Here is a 10,324-nt window from a genome sequence, read left to right as displayed (position 1 = left end):
TTCCTACTTGGGGAAGGGTGAGATGATGGGGGATGGGAGAAATAGAATAGGAGCTCTAATGTTTGAACAACTACTGAGTCTCCTGAGCTGTGACTCTGAGTGACCAGTAGCTCTGCTGGGAGCCTCCCGAAGTGCCTTCAGCCTCTCCTCTGCCTTTGGACACCACCAGCATCACCTCCACTGGCCCCGCCAGGGCTGTCCTGACCTGCCCTTTCCCACCTGCAAAGAGGAAGATGTGCCCAGGCAGTGCCCTGCAAACAGGCAGGTTTCTGTAGGGCTGAGGTGGGTGCACAGAGGTTGGGATGGGCCTGTGAGCACTGACGGGATGTGCTGGGTTGACCCTGGCTGGATGCCAGGTGCCCACCAAAGCTGCTCTATCACTCCCCCTCCTCAGCTGGACATGGGAGAGAAAATATAAAGAAAGGCTTGCGTGTCGAAGTAAGGACAGGGGGACATTATTTACCAACTACTGTGCTGTCCCGGCAACACAGACTTGACTAGTGGGTCCTTTCATGCAGGTGTGTCCGTAGGAACAAGGTAACCAGTGTCCCAGCTTCCCTCTAAGCTGTGGGGCTGTGGGCAATGCAGTCTGTGCCATTCCCTAGCGAATGAGCTGACTCTCCCTTACTGAGATACCATCCTTAGGACACCTGGATATCTGGGTATCTCCTCGCTCAGTCCTTCCAAGCTGTGAGCTGCCCCCCATGTTGCAAATCTGTCCCATAGCACCCTGGGGTTACCTGAATGCCCTGTGGAAAAGCACAGAGATGCTACAGCTGAGAAAATGCTGTTGGGTTTGTGACATGGACCATGTGTGTCCTTGGTGAGAAGTGGGGTGCTGAGACCTTGAGAAATGGTGAGGCACTTGGTGCTCGGCAGTGGGTCCTTCTCTCAGCAGTGCCCGGTGTCTTTTCAGGGTGATATGTGGGTGTGATTAATCTCCGTCTCAGAAAGGTACAAGCCCAGGACAATTTGGAAAATGACAGAGGGACAGAAAAGGTCCCTTCTCTCTGCGCTAAGACTCAGGGAACCCTCTTGCCTTGCAGGCCTCACTCTGTAAAAATCCACCCTCTCTCTCAAACACCTGGGATCGTGGTTTCTTAGCACTGCGAGTGCAGGTACTGACAAGGCCTTTTGCATTAGGAGCTGTTTTATCTGACATATTTGAACATCAGGACTGACCCCTGCCCTCACAATTACCCTCAGCCCAGTCCTGCAGGGCAGGGCTGATTCCTCGGCAGGTGGCAGAGTGAGGTCCTGCTCTCGTGGCACACGGAGCCAGCATCAGGCAGAGCTACAGCCACAGCTGGACAAAGATCTCATGGAAATGGAAAAGGGGCAGGAGGGTGAACTATGAGAAATGGCTTGGATTTCCTCAAAGAATTATCCCTTAACTTGTGACTATCCTTTACCTCCTTGTTCAGGGCTCCACGCCCAGAGGCAGCAGATGTCCAACAGCAGCTCCATCACCCACTTCCTCCTCCTGGCGTTTGCAGGCACGCGGGAGCTGCAGCTCCTGCACTTCTGGCTCTCCCTGGCCATCTACCTGGCTGCCCTCCTGGGCAACGGGCTCATCGTCACCGCCATCGCCTGCGACCACCGCCTCCACACCCCCATGTACTTCTTCCTCCTCAACCTCTCCCTCCTCGACCTGGGCTCCATCTCCACCACTCTCCCCAAATCCATGGCCAATTCCCTCGGGGACACCAGGGGCATCTCCTACGCGGGATGTGCTGCACAAGCCTTTCTGTTTCTCTTTTTGATGTCAGCAGAGTTTTATCTCCTGACGGTGATGGCCTACGACCGCTACGTGGCCATCTGCACACCCCTGCACTACGGGACCCTGCTGGGCAGCAGAGCTTGTGCCCACATGGCAGCAGCTGCCTGGGCCGGTGGGTTTCTCAGTGCTCTGCTGCACACGGCCAGTACATTTTCACTCCCGCTCTGCCATGGCAATGCCCTGGGGCAGTTCTTCTGTGAAATCCCCCAGATCCTCAAGCTCTCCTGCTCAGACACCTACCTCAGGGAAGTCGGGCTTCTTGTGGTTAGTGCCTGTGCAGCATTTGGGTGTTTTGTTTTCATCCTTTTCTCCTACGTGCAGATCTTCAGGGCTGTGCTGAGGCTCCCCTCTGAGCAGGGACGGCACAAAGCCTTTTCCACGTGCCTCCCTCACCTGGCCGTGGTCTCCCTGTTTATCAGCACTGCCATGTTTGCCTACCTAAAGCCTCCTTCCATCTCCTCCCCACCCCTGGACCTGGTGGTGGCAGTGCTGTACTCGGTGGTGCCTCCAGCAGTGAACCCCCTCATCTACAGCCTGAGGAACCAGGAGCTCAAGCAGCCCATTGAGGAAGTGATTTCATGGATATTTGTCAATATCAATAAACTTTCCTTCGCTCTCCTCAAATGACATCTAGTGTATCCCAATGCAGGCCTTTACTTTGGTTACTGATTTATTCTTTTCTTTTTTTTTGTTGTTAGTCTACTTGTTCCTATATTTATGGTTGTTATCTTCTTACATATTCGTTTGTATTCAGCTCACTCTCTTTATAAATGAACCTCAAACCTGTATAGGTGTTTTTTGTAATGCTTTTTCAGAGCTGACACTCTCACAGCATCTCTGTAAGAAAATGATGCCTCCATCAGGCAGGACCTCACGATTTGGCTGTTCTTCTAAAGCTAATGTCAGCAACAGGCCTGGGAATTTCCCCCCAAAAGGGCCTGAGTAAAAAGCTCATCGTCACCTTGGTGGCTGTTAGACATCAAGGGCTGGGTTTAGGACACAGGCCTTGTTGTCAATGGACAGCGGAGGCAGTGAATGCTCACCGAGATGCTGTCATACTGCGCTGTCCCAGCGCGTGGCAGGGCAGAGGCATTCTCCAGGAGAGGAATGTGGAGCTGCCTGCAGAGCCCGCAACACGTGCATGGACCGTGTCACTGCCTGGAGCCCCACAAAGTGAGAGATCGCCCAAGGGGGAGTCACCAAAGGGCAAGCACTAAACCCAGGTACCTGCAAGGAAACAAAGGTGGACACAGCCAACCCTACAAGGGCCAGCTCCAACAGCCAACGGCACCTTTGCAGCCACCACACCAAGAGCAGCGCTTACACAGCCATGAGCAACACTACTGGCCCCATCCCGTTCCCCCTCTCAGGCTGATCTGGGGTGAAGGTTGCACGAGTGCTCCGTACAGTCCCAGCAGTTGGCAGGTCCGGCCCTGGGTCTCTCCAGATCCTGGTGTCCTCCTCCTCCTCGCTAGCCCCACTTGTCCAGCAAAGCAGGTACATACTTTACACCCAAACACTCTCACACAACAGTGAGCCATGGACGGTAAAAGTGAGCCAACTCATGGGCTGCGATAAAGACAGCTTAGTAGGTCACGCAAAAGCTGCACATGCAAGCAAATCAAAATGAGACATTAACTCTCTTCTTCCCACCAGCAGGGAGATATTTTGCCCTTTCCAGAAAAGCTGGCCTTCATCATGCATAACAGTTTCTTGGGAAGAGAAATGCCATCACTCTGACCACTCCCGCTTCCTCCTTCTTCCCCCAGCTTTCATTGCCAAGCACGATATCCCATGGTAAGGAGCATCCCGTTGGTCAGCTGGGTCAGCGGTCACGGGTCCTTGATTACCTGGCAAGGTCAACCTCTCCACAGTCTGCTGGGAGGGCAACGGGGCTGGGCACAAGCACCCTGGAGGTTCCTGGAGGGTGCAAAAGAAAATGTTTTGGCACAGACACTCGATGAGCTCAGTAGGGCTGGTCTCTTATCACAGACAAGGTGGACCTGGCTGGGGATGGGAAGGCTGAGGGCAGCCATGGCTGCAATGACCGTGAGATGGTGGAGAAGAAGGACAACTAGCAGAATGAGGATGCGGGACTGCAGGAGAGGTCGTTTCAGTCAGCTGAGGATGTGCTTGGACTGTCCTGGAGCACAAAGACCCTGTGAGTCCCTCCTGCATCTCCAGGGACAACGTCCTCAAAGCCCAGGAAGAAGCCAGCCCGATGCGCAGGGAGCCGAGCAGGCCTGGCAAGAGGCCAGCGTGGATGAAGAGGGACCCCCTGACTCAGGAGGTCAGACTGCAGGAGGCAGTGCAGGGAGGCTGGCGGGGGAAGGGGCTGCCCAGGGGGCAGCGAGAGACCTGCCTCAGCTGAAACAGCTGAATACTTGCGATGAAATGTCAGTGTTTCCCCATGGTTTCTCGAAATGAGGAGTTTTCAGGATGTGCACTAATAGCAAGAGCAGAGCTATTGACCCTCCTCTTGGCTTGCACGGTCAGTGCTCTCTCTATTAGGCCGCGCATTTCATCTCCCTCATCTTTCATGCATTCCCACCTGTCCTAACTAAACTGACCACGTCTGACGTCACCTTTCCAGCAGCCCATCTGCACAGAAACACTTGCAATTGCTCTCCAGATTTCCCTTCCCCTCACTCTTTGCTCATTCAGGCACCTCTCAAACATCCAGTGGCTGCTTTGAGCAGGAGGGACTTAAAGGCTGCCTATTGTTCCATAGTCCGTCTAAATGTGTCTTTAGTGAACTCTTTAACTGTGTTTTTTTTATCATATCCTTTCTGTTGATAACATTTCTTGCATGATTTTGCCTTGTGGAAGGCGAACCTCATTTGTGGCAGGTTGTACTTGGCATACAATTGAGGGGTGGGTTTTACTTTGTTTGCTCAAAAAATAACAACCATCCCCCTTTGCCTGTGTGCAGCCAGGTCTCAAGGGAAAGCAGGTGGGAGCTGGTACGAAGGAGCTGCAACACCCAGCTGCAGAGACCAGTGGAGCAGTCTGATGTAAGGAAAAGCAACACAAGACCCAGGTGCCTGACGAGAGACATGCTGGGGCTGGGGAGGTGCGGTGGGAGGTTGTCCTTACTGTGTCAGACCTGAAGGGACAGCTTCCCTGACCAGTCCAGGTCTCCCTAGGAGAGACCCTGGGTCAGTATCTATTGGAGAGTGCTGCCATCGCCTCTCCTCTAAACTGAAAAATATTAAACTACAACCTTTAAAATAAAAAGTCCTTTTTATTAGAAGCTCCTTGAAACCTTTCTCCATAAGTCACTAGGAAACTTCTCTAATTAACTGTACAAGACTTGAAGTAAATTAGAGGAAGAAATAGAGCTCGTTTGGGCTTTCTTTCTTTTAATGAGCCCCATCGCGTCTTTGGTGCCGAGTCCTTCAACCTTGGGACTGAGAGGAGATTGCGCAAACCTTTCCTTAAGTTAAAGTCAGGAAAAAACCCTGAAGTGTCTTGAAGCAGGACTGAGTCCCTCTGAGGAGGGCCATTGCTGAGACAGGCTCCCCAGGGACTCGTTAGGGCAGATAACTGGAAGCCGTGACTCCAGGGAGGCCAAGGTAATGTGCCGGCAGCTCGGATGCTGGGGAAACCCTGGCTTTGCCTCATGAAGCAGAAGGGCCAAGCTCTGAGCCGCAGCCCCGGGGAAGGCAGACCCTGTCCCTCACACAGCGCTCAGGGCCCTTCCTGGGGCAGGGGGCTGTGGGGTCTGTGATGGTGAGTGAAGGACAAGGGTATGGCAGTGCCCAGCCTCACTGGGGTGTGCAAGGGGGCGAGGAGGCCCCCGTGCCTGAGGACAACGTGTCTCCTCATAGGCCTTGCTGGCAGAGACACTTGCCAGAGCCACGGGGACAAAGCCTTGGGTTCTCCTGGCAGCTCCCAGCCTTGCCAGTGCTCTTTGCCTTCTCTACCAGAGCTTGTCCTGTGCTGTCCCACAGCCGATGCTTCGTCCCTGCACGCTGGAGACACCCCCCTCGCTTCCCACCTTGCTCTCACCTGCCATTGCCATACAGTCACTGACGTCTGTCCGTCCTCACGCTCTGTTCTGTGAAACAGAGATGGACTGATCCCATCCTCCTTCGGGAGGGCTTCATGTACCACAGCACGACCCTTTGAGGGACATCTCTTCCTCGTCATGGCCACTCCCCACCTCCCAGGCTGCCCTGTGTGGCAGTGCTGCTCTCGCCTGCTCTTCCCTCCCTCCAAGGAAAGCTCCACCACCAGGGAAACCACCCTTCAAGCAGGCGTCCCAGCGCGGCAGCCTTCCCGTGGCCTTTCCCCTGAGCACCAGAAGTAACCTCACCGTCATCCCCGCAGGCTGCCGCCCTTCAGCTTCTCCATAGACACAGCCAAGCTGCGTGCCGGAGAAGGCCCTGGGGGTGCTGGCTGACAGCCGGCTGGGCATGAGCCAGCAGTGCCCGGGTGGCCAAGGAGGCCACCAGCCCCCGGGCTTGTGTCAGCACTGGGGTGGCCAGCAGGAGCCGGGCAGGGATGGGGCCCCTGTGCTCGGCCCTGGGGAGGCCCCACCTCGAATGCTGGGCTCAGGTTTGGGCCCCTCGGGACAAGAAGGGCCTTGAGGGGCTGGAGCGTGTCCAGAGAAGGGCAGCGGGGCTGGGGCAGGGTCTGGAGCACAAGTGTGCTGGGGGGCGGCTGAGGGGGCTGGGGGGGTTTAGCCTGGAGAAGAGGGGGCTGAGGGGAGCCCTTCTCGCCCTCTGCAGCTGCCTGAAAGGAGATGGTAGCAAGGAGGGTGTTGGTCTCTTCTCCCAAGGCACTAGTGATAGAACGAGATGAATTGGCCTCTAGCTGCATCAGTGGAGGTTTGTATTGGATATTAGGGAAAATGCCTTCACTGCAAGAGCAGTCAGGCTCTGGCACAGGCTGCCGTGAGAGGTGGGGGAGTCACCATCCCTGGAGGTGTTCAAATAGATGTAGACGTGGCACTTGAGGGCATGGTTTAGGAGGCATGGTAGTGTTGGGCTGACAGTTGGACTTGATCTTAGAGGTCTTTTCCAACATTAATGATTCTATGATTCTATGATTGCTCAAGAGCTTGCCGCAACTTGGCAACATCCACAAAGGAAAGTGCTTTCTGTCCCATCATACAGAGGGATAATAAAAAATTTCCGCAGTGGTGGTCAAGGGCTGGTCACTGAGGGAGGCCACCAGTAAGGGTCTGTCAGGAGCACTTTGTACCACGCATGACAGTTGACCGTCATCATTCAGCCAACTTCCCACCCAAAACATATTCCACTTCTTCAGTCCAGCTCTCAAGCAGCTGTCAAGTGCCCCCTGCCCCCATCCTTTCAGCTCCACAGGCTGTAGGTGAGAGGCATGAGCAGGGGTGAGGATGGTGGTGGGAAAGGGCATTGTCAGACTGTCTCAGGGGGGCTGTTCTGGGCATCACAGAGACGAGGATGAGGGAGGCTCTAGAAAAGAGTGGCACTAGTGAGGTGAGAGGAGCAGGCAGAGAAGAAATGGTTCAGTACATCAGGGCCACAAATCTTCATCCAGCCGACACACTGAGCAGATTCCCCAGCCCCGGGGCTGCAGCCCCTCATGCCGAACTTGCTCCCCAGCACGACAGGAGGGAATTGGCCCAGGGGCTCCTCAGGCAGCTCCTGCTGCCCCAGGGACAGGGCAGCCTGCCCCAACCGGGCACCTGCACCAAAGGATGTCTCTGTCCGTGCCTCACCGGCACACACACGGTGCCCTGCTCCTCTCCCAGCACACCCCATCTCCCCACAGGATGCCTTTCCCCAGCTAAGCACACCTGTGCTGGCCGGGCCGCCCATTCCTGCACCCTGCCCCCATGCTCCCCACAGCCCCTGAGCTGGCGGTGCTGCGCTGCAGAGAAAGTGGGCTGTGGTGCCCAGGGCCACGGCGTGACTCCCTTGGACTGTGCTGGTCAGGCTGGGGGGCAGAGCCAGCTGGTGCTGGTCACTGCCGCTGACCACCTCCTGCACAAGCCCTTCTGTGGCCATGGAGGGTGCTCAGAGGTACCCGCCTTATTCCAGTGCTGTGAGGTGGGTTTGGGTGCTGCGCTGGGTCCAGCCTGGGCAAGTTCACGGAGGGTAGGACAAATCAGTCACCAGACTCCTTTCCCTGCCCCTGCTGTGTCCCCTGGGCTTGCTGAGCTCCTGTTTGCCACTTCACACACACAGTTAGAGTATCATCTCTCTGGGCGACACCGTGCCGGACAGGCTGGTGCTCAGTGGGGTCCGTTCACTGCCAACTCCCTGGCACACGCTGTCCCTCCCTGCACATCCCCTCTGCTCTCCTGGCAGCTCCCAAGTCCCTACAGAAAAACATTCACCTGGCACCAGCCCTGTCACAAGCTCCAGAGCCCCAGGGGGGTCAATCAGAGACCATTAACCACCTGCATGGGTGCTGGCCACCAACAAGCACCACCTGAACCAGCCCTCAGTCCCTTGAAGGCCCTACTGGGACCATGATCTCATCTCACTGAGCCCATGGAGAGCAAGCAAAACAATGAACCTCTTTAGAGTCTGTTCCTTGGGCATGTTCTCGAGAGCAGCTTTGGCAGCACCCTCTGCCTTCTGGTACTGCACTCTGGAGTACCCTTTTCAGAGCAGCTCTGAAAAAAACAAGCATTGCTGCTCCCTGGCAGTGCTTCTGTGCTGGGTCTCTTTTTCCCCCCCACCTCTCTACAGGCACGGCCACTGCAGCTTCTACAACTGTCTCCCTGGAATGGTGTTGGCCAAACAAGTTGCTGCAGGTTCCTTTTACACAATCTCTGGGTCAAATTCAAGAGGCAGGCAGTGAATTAGAAGTGGGATGTATAATTATATTTTATTGTGCACAACATTTTCACACAAAAAACAAAGACACCCCACCAACACCACCAAAACCCTTAGAAGGCAGGACAGGCCTGTATATGAGTTCCATTACGAATGCTGTGCAGAAGAAAACAGGCAGTTTCTTGCTTCTGAAAAACATCCAGTGATCAGTTTCCCCACTGCATCCTTGAGCTCCTGGTTCCTCATGCTGTAGATGAGGGGGTTCACTGCTGGAGGCACCACCGAGTACAGCACTGCCACCACCAGGTCCAGGGATGGGGCGGAGATGGAGGGGGGCTTCAGGTAGGCAAATGTGCCAGTGCTGAGAAACAGGGAGACCACGGCCAGGTGAGGGAGGCACGTGGAAAAGGCTTTGTGCCGTCCCTGCTCAGAGGGGAGCCTCAGCACAGCCCTGAAGATCTGCACGTAGGAGAAAAGGATGAAAACAAAACACCCAAATGCTGCACAGGCACTAACCACAAGAAGCCCGACTTCCCTGAGGTAGGTGCCTGAGCAGGAGAGCTTGAGGATCTGGGGGATTTCACAGAAGAACTGCCCCAGGGCATTGCCATGGCAGAGGGGCAGTGAAAATGTACTGGCCGTGTGCAGCCCAGCATTGAGAAACCCACCGGCCCAGGCAGCTGCTGCCATGTGGGCACAAGCTCTGCTGCCCAGCAGGGTCCCATAGTGCAGGGGTGTGCAGATGGCCACGTAGCGGTCGTAGGCCATCACCGTCAGGAGATAAAACTCTGCTGATATCAAAAAGAGAAACAGAAAGGCTTGTGCAGCACATCCCGCGTAGGAGATGCCCCTGGTGTCCCCGAGGGAATTGGCCATGGATTTGGGGAGAGTGGTGGAGATGGAGCCCAGGTCGAGGAGGGAGAGGTTGAGGAGGAAGAAGTACATGGGGGTGTGGAGGCGGTGGTCGCAGGCGATGGCGGTGACGATGAGCCCGTTGCCCAGGAGGGCAGCCAGGTAGATGCCCAGGGAGAGCCAGAAGTGCAGGAGCTGCAGCTCCCGCGTGTCTGTGAACGCCAGGAGGAGGAAGTGGGTGATGGAGCTGCTGTTGGACATCTGCTGCCTCTGGGTGAGGAGCACTGAACAAGGAGGTAAAGGACGTGGAATTTAGGGCAGACTTCTTTGATAAAACACTATTGTGTTTCTTTCAGAACCCCTCCCAGACTGCCTTTCCCTTGTCAGGAATAACGGTGGTGAGCTCAGGTTGGTGCTGGCAGAGGGAGGGTGCCCCAGGGAGCAGGAGCCCTCTGCTGTGGGCTCTGCAGGAATCACTCCTGCCCTACAGCAACAGGTAAAGATTAACACAGGGTGATCTCAGACTAAATGCACTCCTGATATCAATGACCTTTTCAGCATTGTCGCTCCCAGCTCACCTGAGTGCAGAACAGAGCTGTGGGGATTGTGTTCTGTGTCTTCTGTTCCAGTTGCCCCACCACAGCTGAGGGGTGCTTTGGGTGCAGAAACCCCTGGCATTTCTGCTGCACTGCAGGTGAAATCTTGTGGCCCTGAGAGCAAAGGGACTGTCCCTTGGTGCCGAGGGAGGACAGCCGGTCTGTCCATCAGCCCTGGTCTCAGCTGCCCTGTGCCGGCAGCTCTTTCAGCTGGAGGACTATCGCACTCAGATGTTCTCCCCAAAAGAAACAGGACGCTGCTGGGAGCAGAGGAACCCAGTTTCTGAGTGCAGATCTCCGAACCCCTCCCAGCCCCATCGTAC

The 10,324-nt window shown here is 55.6% G+C and overlaps 2 protein-coding genes across 2 annotated transcripts; one reads left to right on the top strand and one right to left on the bottom strand.

The window, feature by feature from the left end:
- Positions 1 to 1,447: 1,447 nt before the first annotated feature.
- LOC135317535 (olfactory receptor 14J1-like) lies at positions 1,448 to 2,407 on the top strand. Its single transcript, XM_064473827.1, has one exon. The coding sequence runs from the start codon at positions 1,448 to 1,450 to the stop codon at positions 2,405 to 2,407; it is 960 nt and encodes a 319-aa protein (XP_064329897.1).
- A 6,251-nt stretch (positions 2,408 to 8,658) lies between these two features.
- On the bottom strand, positions 8,659 to 9,667 carry LOC135317549 (olfactory receptor 14C36-like). The gene has a single exon (XM_064473835.1). The coding sequence runs from the start codon at positions 9,664 to 9,666 to the stop codon at positions 8,701 to 8,703; it is 966 nt and encodes a 321-aa protein (XP_064329905.1). The 5' UTR covers position 9,667; the 3' UTR covers positions 8,659 to 8,700.
- Positions 9,668 to 10,324: the final 657 nt, after the last annotated feature.

The sequence above is a fragment of the Phalacrocorax carbo genome, chromosome 26 (genome assembly GCF_963921805.1).
Source record: "Phalacrocorax carbo chromosome 26, bPhaCar2.1, whole genome shotgun sequence".
Classification (NCBI taxonomy): Eukaryota; Metazoa; Chordata; class Aves; order Suliformes; family Phalacrocoracidae; genus Phalacrocorax; species Phalacrocorax carbo.
The sequence above is the reverse complement of the archived record's forward strand: the minus strand, read 5'-3'. Positions and strand labels throughout refer to the sequence as shown.

Bases quoted from the DNA above. Each gene is read 5' to 3' on its own strand.
- LOC135317535 (XM_064473827.1), top strand. From the start codon at position 1,448: ATGTCCAACAGCAGCTCCATCACCCACTTCCTCCTCCTGGCGTTTGCA.
- LOC135317549 (XM_064473835.1), bottom strand. From the start codon at position 9,666: ATGTCCAACAGCAGCTCCATCACCCACTTCCTCCTCCTGGCGTTCACA.